At 57.2% G+C, this 17,081-nt stretch overlaps 1 protein-coding gene across 2 annotated transcripts in view; it reads right to left on the reverse strand.

The window, feature by feature from the left end:
• Nucleotides 1-2,232: 2,232 nt before the first annotated feature.
• mazb (MYC-associated zinc finger protein b (purine-binding transcription factor)) overlaps nt 2,233-17,081 on the reverse strand; it is a 50,477-nt gene continuing 35,628 nt past the window's right edge. The window contains exon 5 of one of the 2 annotated variants that reach the window (XM_068028509.1): nt 2,233-2,795. In XM_068028509.1, coding sequence (XP_067884610.1) covers nt 2,689-2,795 — 107 coding nt within the window. In that variant the 3' untranslated portion in view covers nt 2,233-2,688. The remainder of the gene's footprint in view (nt 2,796-17,081) is intronic. The other variant, XM_068028508.1, reaches the window with a different exon arrangement.

The raw sequence follows: 17,081 nt of genomic DNA on the forward strand, positions 1-17,081 counted from the left end.
TGGTTCCCCACAGGCACAGACTCTCCCCTGGGTACGGGTCCCAACAGGCACCGTCTCTCCCCGGGGTACTGTTCCCCCACCGGCACCGACTCTCCCCGGGGTACGGGTCCCCACGGGCACTGACTCTCGCCGGGGTACGGGTCCCCCACGGGCACTGACTCTCGCCGGGGTACGGGTCCCCCACCGGCACTGACTCTCGCCGGGGTACGGGTCCCCCACGGGCACTGACTCTCGCCGGGGTACGGGTCCCCCACGGGCACTGACTCTCGCCGGGGTACGGGTCCCCCACGGGCACTGACTCTCGCCGGGGTACGGGTCCCCCATGGGCACTGACTCTCGCCGGGGTACGGGTCCCCCACGGGCACTGACTCTCCTCGGGGTACGGGTCCCCCACGGGCACTGACTCTCGCCGGGGTACGGCTCCCCCACGGGCACTGACTCTCGCCAGGGTACGGGTCCCCCATGGGCACTGACTCTCGCCAGGGTACGGGTCCCCCACGGGCACTGACTCTCGCCGGGGTACGGGTCCCCCATGGGCACTGACTCTCGCCGGGGTACGGGTCCCCCACGGGCACTGAGGCTCCCTGGTCTGTGGTGGTCAGGTGTTGGGTGCTGTCGGCTGGTAGAGAGGTCAGACAGTCTGGGACATTCTCTGTACTCTCAGCATATCCCTGATATGTGAACAAATGCAGTCACAAGAGATTAGATACAAGAACAGAGACTGGAATTAAAAACCAGGAACTTAACCACAGCTACTCGGGCGGGTGAGTCTGAGTTGTCAGTGTGTCCAGAGTGGATTTACAGAGAACGTTGATCACTGACAATGTGATAGGGCCTGTCTGTCTATAGGGGACCCCAACCCCCACCTATAGAGCCCCAGGCTTCTATAGGCTCTCCCTCTGTCTATAGGGGAGAAGGGGAAAGCAAGTCAGTCCTCCTGACTCACTTTCCTCTCTCTGCCCCCCTCTCTCTCTCTCTCCCCCCCCTCCACCCCTCTCTCTCTCTCCCCCCCCTCCACCCCTCGCTGTCTCCCCTCCACCCCTCTCTCTCTCTCTCGCTCCCCCCCTCCATCCCTCTCTCTCTCTCTCGCTCCCCCCCTCCATCCCTCTCTCTCACCCCTCCACCCTTCGCTCTCTCTCTCTCTCCCCCCTCCACCCCTCTCTCTCTCTCCCCCCTCCTTCTCTTTCCCCCTCCACCCCAGTGTCTCTCCCTCTCTCCCCCCCCAACCCTCTCACCCGTTCTCTCTCCCCCTCCCTCTCCCTCCACCCTCTCTCTCCCCCTCTCCCCCTCTCTGTCTCTCCCCCTCCACCCCTCTCTATCTCTCCCCCTCCACCCCCTCACTCTCCCCCTCCACCCCTCACTCTCCCCCTCCACCCCTCTCTCTCTCTCCCCCTCCACACCTCTCTCTCTCTCCCCCCCTCCACTCCTCTCTCTCTCCCCTCCTCCACACCTCTCTCTCTCTCCCCCCCTCCACACCTCTCTCTCTCTCCCCCCCTCCACACCTCTCTCTCTCTCCCCCCCTCCACCCCTCTCTCTCTCTCTCCCCTCCACCCCTCTCTCTCTCTCTCCCCCTCCACCCCTCTCTCTCTCTCTCCCCCTCCACCCCCCTCTCTCTCTCTCTCCCCCTCCACCCCCCTCTCTCTCTCTCTCCCCTCCACCCCCCTCTCTCTCTCTCTCCCCCTCCACCCCCCTCTCTCTCTCTCTCCCCCTCCACCCCCCTCTCTCTCTCTCTCCCCCTCCACCCCCCTCTCTCTCTCTCTCCCCCTCCACCCCCCTCTCTCTCTCTCTCCCCCTCCACCCCCCTCTCTCTCTCTCTCCCCCTCCACCCCCCTCTCTCTCTCTCTCCCCCTCCACCCCCCTCTCTCTCTCTCTCCCCCTCCACCCCTCCACCCCCTCTCTCTCTCTCTCCCTCCACCCCACCTCTCTCTCCCTCCACCCTCTCTCTCTCCCTCCACCCCTCTCTCTCTCTCCCCCCTCCACCACTCTTTCTCTCTCTCTCCCCCCTCCACCTCCCTCTCTCTCCCGCCCCCCCCTTCGCTCTCCCATCTCTCTCTCCCCCCGTCTTTCTCTCTCACTCTCTCCCCCCTCCACCCCTCTACTCTCCCCTCCACCCTCTCTCTCTCTCCCACCCCCCTCTCCCTCTCCCCCCGTCCACGCCCCCCTCTCCGCCCCATCTGTCTCTCTCTCCCCCTCCGTCTCTCGCTCTCTCCCCCTTCCTCCCGTCTCTCTCTTTCCCCCGTCTCTCGCTCGAATCCCCCGTCTCTCTCGCTCACCCCCCGTGTCGCTTGTTCTCTCTCCTCTCACTCTCGCTCTCTCTCCCGTCCCCCTTGTCTCTTGCTCTCCCCACCATCTCTCTCGCGTATCTCTCCCCCAGTCTCTCGCTCTCAGTCCCGTGTCTCACGCTCTCTCTCTCCCGTCTTGTTTTCTTTTCCGAGCTCTCTCCCGCTCACTCTCCCTTAGTCTCCTCCTCTCTCTTCACCAGCTCTCCCTCTCTCTGCTGTCTCTCTTGCTCTCGCCCGTTCTCCGATCACTCTCTTGCTCCCCCTCTCTCTCACTCCTCCCGCCCATCATGCTCTCTCACTCCTCTCTCTCCCTGCCTCATTCGATCTCTTGCTCTCCCCTTCTTTCTCTATTCCTCCCCACCCACTCCAGCTGTGTGGATGATATGGGGGCCGCGGGTTCTACTGTTCACCAGGGCGGTGGGGGCAGGGCCTGGTTCAGGAAGGCTGCACCCTCGTCCAGTCTGGGAGTCACAGGAGCAACAGCTGCAGCCAGCGGACAGGACTCACCGGGACCTGTGGGAGACACGAGAAAGAACAGGAGAGGAAGTTCAGAGCGTGAGCAACCCATAATATCCAATAGAAAACTCCCAACCAAAAAAAATCTCCCCGGTATACATCCCACGAGCACTGTTTCTTTGGCTGATGAACCTCCCTCTTGCTCCCACTCTAACCCAGGGGTCACTGGACAGTGATCAGGAGCAGGAACCCTGGCTGATTTCCGCTCTCTCTCTGTAACCCAGGGGTCACTGGACAGTGATCAGGAACAGGAACCCTGGCTGATTTCCCCTCTCTCTCTAACCCAGGATCACTGGACAGTGATCAGGAGCAGGAACCCTGGCTGATTTCCCCTCTCTCTCTCTAACCCTGGGGTCACTGGACAGTGATCAGGAGCAGGAACCCTGGCTGATTTCCCCTCTCTCTCTAACCCAGGGGTCACTGGACAGTGATCAGGAGCAAGAACCCTGGCTGATTTCCCCTCTCTCTCTCTCTAAGCCAGGGGTCACTGGACAGTGATCAGGAGCAGGAACCCTGGCTGATTTCCCCCCCCTCTCTCTAACCCAGGGGTCACTGGACAGTGATCAGGAGCAGGAACCCTGGCTGATTTCCCCTCTCTCTCTCTAACCCAGGGGTCACTGGACAGTGATCAGGAGCAGGAACCCTGGCTAATTTCCCCTCTCTCTCTCTAACCAAGGTTCACTGGACAGTGATCAGGAGCAGGAACCCTGGCTGATTTCCCCCACGTCTCTCTAACCCAAGGGTCACTGGACAGTGTTCAGGAGCAGCAACCCTGGCTGATTTCCCCTCTCACTCTAACCCAGGGGTCACTGGACAGTGATCAGGACCAGGAACCCTGGCTAATTTCCCCTCTCTCTCTCTAACCCAGGGGTCACTGGACAGTGATCAGGAGCAGGAACCCTGGCTGATTTCCCCCACGTCTCTCTAACCCAAGGGTCACTGGACAGAGTTCAGGAGCAGCAACCCTGGCTGATTTCCCCTCTCACTCTAACCCAGGGGTCACTGGACAGTGATCAGGAGCAGGAACCCTGGCTGATTTCCCCTCTCTCTCTAACCCAGGGTCACTGGACAGTGATCAGGAGCAGGAACCTTGACTGATTTCCCACTCTCTTTCTAACCCAGGGTTCACAGGACAGTGATCAGGAGCAGGAACCCTGGCTGATTTCCCCTCTCTCTCTAACCCAGGGGTCACTGGACAGTGATCAGGAGCAGGAACCCTGGCTGATTTCCTCTTTCTCTCCAACACAGGGGTCACTGGACAGTGATCAGGAGCAGGAACCCTGGCTGATTTCCCCTCTCTCTCTCTAACCCAGGGGTCACTGGACAGTGATGAGGGGCAGAACCCTGGCTGATTTCCTCTCTCTCTCTCTAACCCAGGGGTCACTGGACAGTGATCAGGAGCAGGAACCCTGGCTGATTTCCCCTCTCTCTCTCTCTAAACCAGGGTTCACTGGACAGTGATCAGGAGCAAAAACCCTGGCAGATTTCCTCTCCCTCTCTAACCCAGGGGTCACTGGACAGGGATCAGGAGCAGGAACCCTGGCTGATTTCCCCTCTCTCTCTAACCCAGGGGTCACTGGACAGTGATCAGGAGCAGGAACCCTGGCTGATTTCCCCTCTCTCTCTAACCCAGGGGTCACTGGACAGTGATCAGGAGCAGGAAGCCTGGGTGATTTCCCCTCTCTCTAACCCAGGGGGTCACTGGACAGTGATCACGAGCAGGAACCCTGGCTGAAATCCCCCTCTCTCTCTAACACAGGGGTCACTGGACAGTGATCAGGAGCAGGAACCCTGGCTGATTTCCCCTCTCTCTCTAACCCAGGGGTCACTGGACAGTGATCAGGAGCAGGAACCCTGGCTGATTTCCCCCTCTCTCTCTCTAACCCAGGGGTCACTGGACAGTGATCAGGAGCAGGAACCCTGGCTGATTTCCCCTCTCTCTAACCCAGGGGGTCACTGGACAGTGATCAGGAGTAGGAACCCTGGCTGATTTCCCCTCTCTCTTTCTAACCCAGGGGTCACTGGACAGTGATCAGGAGAAGGAACCCTGGCTGATTTCCCATCTCTCTCTAACCCAGAGGTCACTGGACAGTGATCAGGAGCAGGAACCCTGGCTGAAATCCCCCTCTCTCTCTAACCCAGGGGTCACTGGACAGTGATCAGGAGCAGGAACCCTGGCTGATTTCCCCTCTCTCTCTAACCCAGGGGTCACTGGACAGTGATCAGGAGCAGGAACCCTTGCTGATTTCCCCTCTCTCTCTAACCCAGGGGTCACTGGACAGTGATCAGGAGCAGGAACCCTGGCTGATTTCCCCCTCTCTCTATAACCCAGGGGTCACTGGACAGTGATCAGGAGCAGGAACCCTGGCTGATTTCCCCTCTCTCTCTAACCCAGGGGTCACTGGACAGTGATCAGGAGCAGGAACCCTGGCTGATTTCCCCCTCTCTCTCTAACCCAGGGGTCACTGGACAGTGATCAGGAGCAGGAACCCTGGCTGATTTCCCCTCTCTCTCTCCAACCCATGGGTCACTGGACAGTGATCGGAAGCAGGAACCATGGCTGATTTCCCCTCTCTCTCGAACCCAGGGGTCACTGGACAGTGATCAGGAGCAGGAACCCTGGCTGATTTCCTCTTTCTCTCCAACGCACTGGTCACTGGACAGTGATCAGGAGCATGAACCCTGGGTGATTTCCCCTCTCTCTAACCCAGGGGTCACTGGACAGTGATCAGGAGCAGGAACCCTGGCTGATTTCCTCTTTCTCTCCAACACACTGGTCACTGGACAGTGATCAGGAGCATGAACCCTGGGTGATTTCCCCTCTCTCTCGAAACCAGGAGTCACTGGACAGTGATCAGGAGCAGAAGCCCTGGCTGATTTCCCCTCTCTCTCAAACCCAACGGTCACTGGACAGTGATCAGGAGCAGGAACCCTGGCTGATTTCCTCTCTCTCTCTAACCCAGGGGTCAATGGACAGTGATCAGGAGCAGGAACCCTGCCTGATTTACGCCCTCTCTCTAACCCAGGGATCAATGGACAGTGATCAGGAGCAGGAACCCTGGCAGATTTCCTCTTTCTCTCTAACACAGGGGTCACTGGACAGTGATCAGGAGCAGGAACCCTGGCTGATATCGCCCTCTCTCTCTCACCCAGGGGTCACTGGACAGTGATCAGGAGCTGGAACCCTGGCTGATTTCCCCCCCTCTCTCCCTCTAACCCAGGGGTCACTGGACAGTGATCAGGAGCAGGAACCCTGGCTGATTTCCCTTCTCTCTCTAACCCAGGGGTCATTGGACAGTGATCAGGAGCAGGAACCCTGGCTGATTTCCCCTCTCTCTCTCTAACCCACGGGTCACTGGACAGTGATCAGGAGCAGGAACCCTGGCTAATTTCCCCTCTCTCTCTGAAACCCACGGGTCACTGGACAGTGATCAGGAGCAGGAACCCTGGCTGATTTCCCCCTCTCTCTAACCCAAGGGTCACTGGACAATGATCAGGAGCAGGAACCGTGGCAGATTTCCCCTCTCTCTAACCCAGGGGGTCACTGGACAGTGATCACGAGCAGGAACCTTGACTGACTTCCCTCTCTCTTTCTAACCAAGGGGTCACTGGACAGTGATCAGGAGCAGGAACCCTGGCTGATTTCCCCTCTCTCTCTCTAACCCAGGGGTCACTGGACAGTGATCAGGAGCAGGAACCCTGGCTGATTTCCCCCTCTCTCTAACACAGGGGTCACTGGACAGTGATCAGGAGCAGGAACCCTGGCTGATTTCCCCTCTCTCTCTAACCCAGGGGTCACTGGACAGTGATCAGGAGCAGGAACCCTGGCTGATTTCCCCTCTCTCTCTAACCCAGGGGTCACTGGACAGTGATCAGGAGCAGGAACCCTGGCTGATTTCCCCCTCTCTCTATAACCCAGGGGTCACTGGACAGTGATCAGGAGCAGGAACCCTGGCTGATTTCCCCTCTCTCTCTACCCAAGGGGTCACTGGACAGTGATCAGGAGCAGGAACCCTGGCTGATTTCCTCTTTCTCTCCAACACACTGGTCACTGGACAGTGATCAGGAGCAGGAACCCGGGCTGATTTCCTCTCTCTCTAACCCAGGGGTCACTGGACAGTGATCAGGGGCAGGAACCCTGGCTGATTTCCTCTCTCTCTCTAAACCAGGGTTCACTGGACAGTGATCAGGAGCAGGAACCCTGGCTGATTTCCCCCTCTCTCTAACCCTGGGGTCACTGGACAGTGATCAGGAGCAGGAACCCTGGCTGATTTCCTCTCTCTCTCTAAAGCAGAGGTCACTGGACAGTGATCAGGAGCAGGAACCGTGGCTGATTTCCTCTCTCTCTCTCACCCAGGGGTCACTGGACAGTGATCAGAAGCAGGAACCCTGGCTGATTCCCTCTCTCTCTCTCACCCAGGGGTCACTGGACAGTGATCAGGAGCAGGAACCCTGGCTGATTTCCCCTCTCTCTCTCTCTAAACCAGGGTTCACTGGACAGTGATCAGGTGCAGGAACCCTGGCTGATTTCCTCTCTCTCTCTCGAACCCAGGGGTCACTGGACACTGATCAGGAGCAGGAACCCTGGCTGACTTCCCTCTCTCTCGAACCCAGGTTTCACTGGACAGTGATCAGGAGCAGGAACCCTGGCTGATTTCCCCCTCTCTCTAACCCAGGGGTCACTGGACAGTGATCAGGTGCAGGAACCCTGGCTGATTTCCCCTCTCTCTCTCTCTAAACCAGGGTTCACTGGACAGTGTTCAGGAGCAGCAACCCTGGCTGATTTGCCCTCTCACTCTAACCCAGGGGTCACTGGACAGTGATCAGGAGCAGGAACCCTGGCTGATTTCCCCTCTCTCTCTAACCCAGGGGTCACTGGACAGTGATCAGGAGCAGGAACCCTGGCTGATTTGCCCTCTCTCTCTAGCCCAGGGGTCACTGGACAGTGATCAGGAGCAGGAACCCTGGCTGATTTCCCCTCTCTCTCTCTAACCCAGGGGTCACTGGACAGTGATCAGGAGCAGGAACCCTGGCTGATTTCCCCCACGTCTCTCTAACCCAAGGGTCACTGGACAGTGTTCAGGAGCAGCAACCCTGGCTGATTTGCCCTCTCACTCTAACCCAGGGGTCACTGGACAGTGATCAGGAGCAGGAACCCTGGCTGATTTCCCCTCTCTCTCTAACCCAGGGGTCACTGGACAGTGATCAGGAGCAGGAACCTTGGCTGATTTCCCCCTCTCTCTCTAACCCAGGGGTCACTGGACAGTGATCAGGAGCAGGAACCCTGGCTGATTTCCCCTCTCGCTCTACCCCAGGGGTCACTGGACAGTGAGCAGGAGCAGGAACCCTGGCTGATTTCCTCTTTCTCTCCAACACACTGGTCACTGGACAGTGATCAGGAGCAGGAACCCGGGCTGATTTCCTCTCTCTCTAACCCAGGGGTCACTGGACAGTGATCAGGGGCAGGAACCCTGGCTGATTTCCTCTCTCTCTCTAAACCAGGGTTCACTGGACAGTGATCAGGAGCAGGAACCCTGGCTGATTTCCCCCTCTCTCTAACCCTGGGGTCACTGGACAGTGATCAGGAGCAGGAACCCTGGCTGATTTCCTCTCTCTCTCTAAAGCAGAGGTCACTGGACAGTGATCAGGAGCAGGAACCGTGGCTGATTTCCTCTCTCTCTCTCACCCAGGGGTCACTGGACAGTGATCAGGAGCAGGAACCCTGGCTGATTTCCTCTTTCTCTCCAACACAGGGGTCACTGGACAGTGATCAGAAGCAGGAACCCTGGCTGATTCCCTCTCTCTCTCTCACCCAGGGGTCACTGGACAGTGATCAGGAGCAGGAACCCTGGCTGATTTCCCCTCTCTCTCGAACCCAGGTTTCACTGGACAGTGATCAGGAGCAGGAACCCTGGCTGATTTCCCCCTCTCTCCAACCCAGGGGTCACTAGACAGTGATCAGGAGCAGGAACCCTGGCTGATTTCCCCCTCTAACCCAGGGGTCACTGGACAGTGATCAGGTGCAGGAACCCTGGCTGATTTCCCCTCTCTCTCTCTCTAAACCAGGGTTCACTGGACAGTGATCAGGTGCAGGAACCCTGGCTGACTTCCCTCTCTCTCGAACCCAGGTTTCACTGGACAGTGATCAGGAGCAGGAACACTGGCGAATTTACCCCCTCTCTCTCTAATCCAGATTTCACTGGACAGTGATCAGGAGCAGGAACCCTGGCTGATTTGCCCTCTCTCTCTACCCCAGGGGTCATTGGACAGTGATCAGGAGCAGGAACCCTGGCTGATTTCCCCTCTCTCTCTCTAACCCAGGGGTCACTGGACAGTGATCAGGAGCAGGAACCCTGGTTGATTTCCCCCACGTCTCTCTAACCCAAGGGTCACTGGACAGTGTTCAGGAGCAGCAACCCTGGCTGATTTGCCCTCTCACTCTAACCCAGGGGTCACTGGACAGTGATCAGGAGCAGGAACCCTGGCTGATTTCCCCTCTCTCTCTAACCCAGGGGTCACTGGACAGTGATCAGGAGCAGGAACCTTGGCTGATTTCCCCCTCTCTCTCTAACCCAGGGGTCACTGGACAGTGATCAGGAGCAGGAACCCTGGCTGATTTCCCCTCTCTCTCTACCCCAGGGGTCACTGGACAGTGATCAGGAGCAGGAACCCTGGCTGATTTCCTCTTTCTCTCCAACACACTGGTCACTGGACAGTGATCAGGAGCAGGAACCCGGGCTGATTTCCTCTCTCTCTAACCCAGGGGTCACTGGACAGTGATCAGGGGCAGGAACCCTGGCTGATTTCCTCTCTCTCTCTAAACCAGGGTTCACTGGACAGTGATCAGGAGCAGGAACCCTGGCTGATTTCCCCCTCTCTCTAACCCTGGGGTCACTGGACAGTGATCAGGAGCAGGAACCCTGGCTGATTTCCTCTCTCTCTCTAAAGCAGAGGTCACTGGACAGTGATCAGGAGCAGGAACCGTGGCTGATTTCCTCTCTCTCTCTCACCCAGGGGTCACTGGACAGTGATCAGGAGCAGGAACCCTGGCTGATTTCCTCTTTCTCTCCAACACAGGGGTCACTGGACAGTGATCAGAAGCAGGAACCCTGGCTGATTCCCTCTCTCTCTCTCACCCAGGGGTCACTGGACAGTGATCAGGAGCAGGAACCCTGGCTGATTTCCCCTCTCTCTCTAACCCAGGTTTCACTGGACAGTGATCAGGAGCAGGAACCCTGGCTGATTTCCCCCTCTCTCCAACCCAGGGGTCACTAGACAGTGATCAGGAGCAGGAACCCTGGCTGATTTCCCCCTCTCTCCAACCCAGGGGTCACTAGACAGTGATCAGGTGCAGGAACCCTGGCTGATTTCCCCTCTCTCTCTCTCTAAACCAGGGTTCACTGGACAGTGATCAGGTGCAGGAACCCTGGCTGACTTCCCTCTCTCTCGAACCCAGGTTTCACTGGACAGTGATCAGGAGCAGGAACACTGGCGAATTTACCCCCTCTCTCTCTAATCCAGATTTCACTGGACAGTGATCAGGAGCAGGAACCCTGGCTGATTTGCCCTCTCTCTCTACCCCAGGGGTCATTGGACAGTGATCAGGAGCAGGAACCCTGGCTGATTTCCCCTCTCTCTCTCTAACCCAGGGGTCACTGGACAGTGATCAGGAGCAGGAACCCTGGCTGATTTCCCCCACGTCTCTCTAACCCAGGGGTCACTGGACAGTGATCAGGAGCAGGAACCTTGACTGATTTCCCACTCTCTTTCTAACCCAGGGTTCACAGGACAGTGATCAGGAGCAGGAACCCTGGCTGATTTCCCCTCTCTCTCTAACCCAGGGGTCACTGGACAGTGATCAGGAGCAGGAACCCTGGCTGATTTCCTCTTTCTCTCCAACACAGGGGTCACTGGACAGTGATCAGGAGCAGGAACCCTGGCTGATTTCCTCTCTCTCTAACCCAGGGGTCACTGGACAGTGATGAGGGGCAGGAACCCTGGCTGATTTCCCACCTCTCTCTCTGTAACCCAGGGGTCACTGGACAGTGATCAGGAGCAGGAACCCTGGCTGATTTCCCCTCTCTCTCTCTAAACCAGGGTTCACTGGACAGTGATCAGGAGCAAAAACCCTGGCAGATTTCCTCTCCCTCTCTAACCCAGGGGTCACTGGACAGGGATCAGGAGCAGGAACCCTGGCTGATTTCCCCTCTCTCTCTAACCCAGGGGTCACTGGACAGTGATCAGGAGCAGGAACGCTGGCTGATTTCCCCTCTCTCTCTCACCCAGGGGTCACTGGACAGTGATCAGGAGCAGGAAGCCTGGGTGATTTCCCCTCTCTCTAACCCAGGGGGTCACTGGACAGTGATCACGAGCAGGAACCTTGACTGATTTCCCTCTCTCTTTCTAACCCAGGGGTCACTGGACAGTGATCAGGAGCAGGAACCCTGGCTGAAATCCCCCTCTCTCTCTAACACAGGGGTCACTGGACAGTGATCAGGAGCAGGAACCCTGGCTGATTTCCCCTCTCTCTCTAACCCAGGGGTCACTGGACAGTGATCAGGAGCAGGAATCCTGGCTGATTTCCCCTCTCTCTCTAACTCAGGGGTCACTGGACAGTGATCAGGAGCAGGAACCCTGGCTGACTTCCCCCTCTCCCTATAACCCAGGGGTCACTGGACAGTGATCAGGAGCAGGAACCCTGGCTGATTTCCCCTCTCTCTCTAACCCAGGGGTCACTGGACAGTGATCAGGAGCAGGAACCCTGGCTGATTTCCCCCTCTCTCTCTAACCCAGGGGTCACTGGACAGTGATCAGGAGCAGGAACCCTGGCTGATTTCCCCTCTCTCTCTCTAACCCATGGGTCACTGGACAGTGATCAGGAGCAGGAACCCTGGCTGATTTCCCCTCTCTCTCTAACCCAGGGGTCACTGGACAGTGATGAGGAGCAGGAACCCTGGCTGATTTCCTCTTTCTCTCTAACACAGGGGTCACTGGACAGTGATCAGGAGCAGGAACCCTGGCTGATTTCCCCCTCTCTCCATAACCCAGGGCTCACTGGACAGTGATCAGGAGCAGGAACCCTGGCTGATTTCCCCTCTCTCTCTAACCCAGGGGTCACTGGACAGTGATCAGGAGCAGGAACCCTGACTGATTTCCCCCTCTCTCTCTCACCCAGGGGTCACTGGACAGTGATCAGGAGCAGGAACCCTGGCTGATTTCCCGTCTCTCTCTCTAACCCATGGGTCACTGGACAGTGATCAGGAGCAGGAACCATGGCTGATTTCTCCTCTCTCTCTAACCCATGGGTCACTGGACAGTGATCAGGAGCAGCAACCCTGGCTGATTTCCTCTTTCTCTCTAACACAGGTGTCACTGGACAGTGATCAGGAGCAGGAACCATGGCTGATATCGCCCTCTCTCTCTAACCCAGGGGTCACTGGACAGTGATCAGGAGCTGGAACCCTGGCTGATTTCCCCCCTCTCTCTCTCTAACCCAGGGGTCACTGGACAGAGATCAGGAGCAGGAACCCTGGCTGATTTCCCCTCTCTCTCTAACCCAGGGGTTATTGGACAGTGATCAGGAGCAGGAACGCTGGCTAATTTCCCCTCTCTCTCTCTAACCCACGGGTCACTGGACAGTGATCAGGAGCAGGAACCCTGGCTGATTTCCCCCTCTCTCTCACCCAGGGGTCACTGGACAGTGATCAGGAGCAGGAATCCTGGCTGATTTCCCCCTCCCTCTAACCCAGGGGGTCATTGGATAGTGATCTGGTGCAGGAACCCTGGCAGATTTCCTCTCTCTCTCTCTAACCCAGGGGTCACTGGACAGTGATCAGGAGCAGGAACCCTGGCTGATTTCCCCTCTCTCTCTCTCTCTAACCCAGGGGTCACCGGACAGTGATCAGGAGCAGGAACCCTGGCTAATTTCCCCTCTCTCTCTAACCCAGGGGTCACTGGACAGTGATCAGGAGCAGGAACCCTGGCTAATTTCCCCTCTCTCTCTCTCTAACCCACGGGTCACTGGACAGTGATCAGGAGCAGGAACCCTGGCTAATTTCCCCTCTCTCTCTCTCTAACCCACGGGTCACTGGACAGTGATCAGGAGCAGGAACCCTGGCTGATTTCCCCGTCTCTCGAACCCAAGGTTCACTGGACAATGATCAGGAGCAGGAACCCTGGCTGATTTCCCCTCTCTCTAACCCAGGGGTCACTGGACAGTGATCACGAGCAGGAACCTTGACTGATTTCCCCTCTCTCTTTCTAACCCAGGGGTCACTGGACAGTGATCAGGAGCAGGAACCCTGGCTGATTTCCCCCTCTCTCTCTAACCCAGGGGTCACTGGACAGTGATCAGGAGCAGGAACCCTGGCTGATTTCCCCCTCTCTCTAACACAGGGGTCACTGGACAGTGATCAGGAGCAGGAACCCTGGCTGATTTCCCCTCTCTCTCTAACCCAGGGGTCACTGGACAGTGATCAGGAGCAGGAACCCTGGCTGATTTCCCCTCTCTCTAACCCAGGGGTCACTGGACAGTGATCAGGAGCAGGAACCCTGGCTGATTTCCCCCTCTCTCAATAACCCAGGGGTCACTGGACAGTGATCAGGAGCAGGAACCCTGGCTGATTTCCCCTCTCTCTCTAACCCAGGGGTCACTGGACAGTGATCAGGAGCAGGAACCTTGGCTGATTTCCCCCTCTCTCTCTAATCCAGGGGTCACTGGACAGTGATCAGGAGCAGGAACCCTGGCTGATTTCCCCTCTCTCTCTACCCCAGGGGTCACTGGACAGTGATCAGGAGCAGGAACCCTGGCTGATTTCCTCTTTCTCTCCAACACACTGGTCACTGGACAGTGATCAGGAGCAGGAACCCGGGCTGATTTCCTCTCTCTCTAACCCAGGGGTCACTGGACAGTGATCAGGGGCAGGAACCCTGGCTGATTTCCTCTCTCTCTCTAAAGCAGAGGTCACTGGACAGTGATCAGGAGCAGGAACCGTGGCTGATTTCCCATCTCTCTCTCACCCAGGGGTCACTGGACAGTGATCAGGAGCAGGAACCCTGGCTGATTTCCTCTTTCTCTCCAACACAGGGGTCACTGGACAGTGATCAGAAGCAGGAACCCTGGCTGATTCCCTCTCTCTCTCTCAACCAGGGGTCACTGGACAGTGATCAGGAGCAGGAACCCTGGCTGATTTCCCCTCTCTCTCTCTCTGAACCAGGGTTCACTGGACAGTGATCAGGTGCAGGAACCCTGGCTGATTTCCTCTCTCTCTCGAACCCAGGGGTCACTGGACAGTGCTCAGGAGCAGGAACCCTGGCTGACTTCCCTCTCTCTCGAACCCAGGTTTCACTGGACAGTGATCAGGAGCAGGAACCCTGGCTGATTTCCCCCTCTCTCTAACCCAGGGGTCACTAGACAGTGATCAGGAGCAGGAACCCTGGCTGATTTCCCCCTCTCTCTAACCCAGGGGTCACTAGACAGTGATCAGGAGCAGGAACCCTGGCTGACTTCCCTCTCTCTCGAACCCAGGTTTCACTGGACAGTGATCAGGAGCAGGAACACTGGCGAATTTACCCCCTCTCTCTCTAATCCAGATTTCACTGGACAGTGATCAGGAGCAGGAACCCTGGCTGATTTGCCCTCTCTCTCTACCCCAGGGGTTACTGGACAGTGATCAGGAGCAGGAACCCTGGCTGATTTCCCCTCTCTCTCTCTTGCCAGGGGTCACTGGACAGTGATCAGGAGCAGAAACCCTGGCTGATTTCCCCCACGTCTCTCTAACCCAAGGGTCACTGGACAGTGTTCAGGAGCAGCAACCCTGGCTGATTTCCCCTCTCACTCTAACCCAGGGGTCACTGGACAGTGATCAGGAGCAGGAACCCTGGCTGATTTCCCCTCTCTCTCTAACCCAGGGGTCACTGGACAGTGATCAGGAGCAGGAACCTTGACTGATTTCCCACTCTCTTTCTAACCCAGGGTTCACAGGACAGTGATCAGGAGCAGGAACCCTGGCTGATTTACCCTCTCTCTCTAACCCAGGGGTCACTGGACAGTGATCAGGAGCAGGAACCCTGGCTGATTTCCTCTTTCTCTCGAACCCAGGGTTCACAGGACAGTGATCAGGAGCAGGAACCCTGGCTGATTTCCCCTCTCTCTCTAACCCAAGGGTCACTGGACAGTGTTCAGGAGCAGCAACCCTGGCTGATTTCCCCTCTCACTCTAACCCAGGAGTCACTGGACAGTGATCAGGAGCAGGACCCCTGGCTGATTTCCCCTCTCTCTCTAACCCAGGGGTCACTGGACAGTGATCAGGAGCAGGAACCTTGACTGATTTCCCACTCTCTTTCTAACCCAGGGTTCACAGGACAGTGATCAGGAGCAGGAACCCTGGCTGATTTCCCCTCTCTCTCTAACCCAGGGGTCACTGGACAGTGATCAGGAGCAGGAACCCTGGCTGATTTCCTCTTTCTCTCCAACACAGGGGTCACTGGACAGTGATCAGGAGCAGGAACCCTGGCTGATTTCCCCCCTCTCTCTCTCTAACCCAGGGGTCACTGGACAGTGATCAGGAGCAGGAACCCTGGCTGATTTCCCCTCTCTCTCTCTAAACCAGGGTTCACTGGACAGTGATCAGGAGCAAAAACCCTGGCAGATTTCCTCTCCCTCTCTCACCCAGGGGTCACTGGACAGTGATCAGGAGCAGGAACCCTGGCTGATTTCCCCTCTCTCTCTAACCCAGGGGTCACTGGACAGTGATCAGGAGCAGGAAGCCTGGGTGATTTCCCCTCTCTCTAACCCAGGGGTTCACTGGACAGTGATCACGAGCAGGAACCTTGACTGATTTCCCTCTCTCTTTCTAACCCAGGGGTCACTGGACAGTGATCAGGAGCAGGAACCCTGGCTGAAATCCCCCTCTCTCTCTGACACAGGGGTCACTGGACAGTGATCAGGAGCAGGAACCCTGGCTGATTTCCCCTCTCTCTCTAACCCAGGGGTCACTGGACAGTGATCAGGAGCAGGAATCCTGGCTGATTTCCCCTCTCTCTCTAACCCAGGGGTCACTGGACAGTGATCAGGAGCAGGAACCCTGGCTGACTTCCCCCTCTCCCTATAACCCAGGGGTCACTGGACAGTGATCAGGAGCAGGAACCCTGGCTGACTTCCCCATCTCTCCATAACCCAGGGGTCACTGGACAGTGATCAGGAGCAGGAACCCTGGCTGATCTCCCCTCTCTCTCTAACCCAGGGGTCACTGGACAGTGATCAGGAGCAGGAACCCTGACTGATTTCCCCCTCTCTCTCTAACCCAGGGGTCACTGGACAGTGATCAGGAGCAGGAACCCTGGCTGATTTCCCCTCTCTCTCTCTTACCCATGGGTCACTGGACAGTGATCAGGAGCAGGAACCATGGCTGATTTCTCCTCTCTCTCTAACCCATGGGTCACTGGACAGTGATCAGGAGCAGGAACCCTGGCTGATTTCCTCTTTCTCTCTAACACAGGGGTCACTGGACAGTGATCAGGAGCAGGAACCCTGGCTGATATCGCCCTCTCTCTCTAACCCAGGGGTCACTGGACAGTGATCAGGAGCGGGAACCCTGGCTGATTTCCCTTCTCTCTCTAACCCAGGGGTCATTGGACAGTGATCAGGAGCAGGAACGCTGGCTAATTTCCCCTCTCTCTCTCTAACCCAGGGGTCACTGGACAGAGATCAGGAGCAGGAACCCTGGCTGATTTCCCTTCTCTCTCTAACCCAGGGGTCATTGGACAGTGATCAGGAGCAGGAACGCTGGCTAATTTCCCCTCTCTCTCTCTAACCCACGGGTCACTGGACAGTGATCAGGAGCAGGAACCCTGGCTGATTTCCCCCTCTCTCTAACCAAGGGGTCACTGGACAGTGATCAGGGGCAGGAACCCTGGCTGATTTCCCCCTCTCTCTAACCCAGGGGTCACTGGATAGTGATCAGGTGCAGGAACCCTGGCAGATTTCCTCTTTCTCTCTAACACAGGGGTCACTGGACAGTGATCAGGAGCAGGAACCCTGGCTGATTTCCCCCTCTCTCTAACCCAGGGGTCACTGGACAGTGATAAGGGGCAGGAACCCTGGCTGATTTCCCTCTCTCTCTAACCCAGGGGTCACTGGACAGTGATCAGGAGCAGGAACCCTGGCTGATTTCCCCCTCTCTCTAACCAAGGGGTCACTGGACAGTGATCAGGGGCAGGAACCCTGGCTGATTTCCCCCTCTCTCTAACCCAGGGGTCACTGGACAGTGATAAGGGGCAGGA

Source organism: Heterodontus francisci, unplaced genomic scaffold (genome assembly GCF_036365525.1).
Source record: "Heterodontus francisci isolate sHetFra1 unplaced genomic scaffold, sHetFra1.hap1 HAP1_SCAFFOLD_1030, whole genome shotgun sequence".
Lineage (NCBI taxonomy): Eukaryota > Metazoa > Chordata > Chondrichthyes > Heterodontiformes > Heterodontidae > Heterodontus > Heterodontus francisci.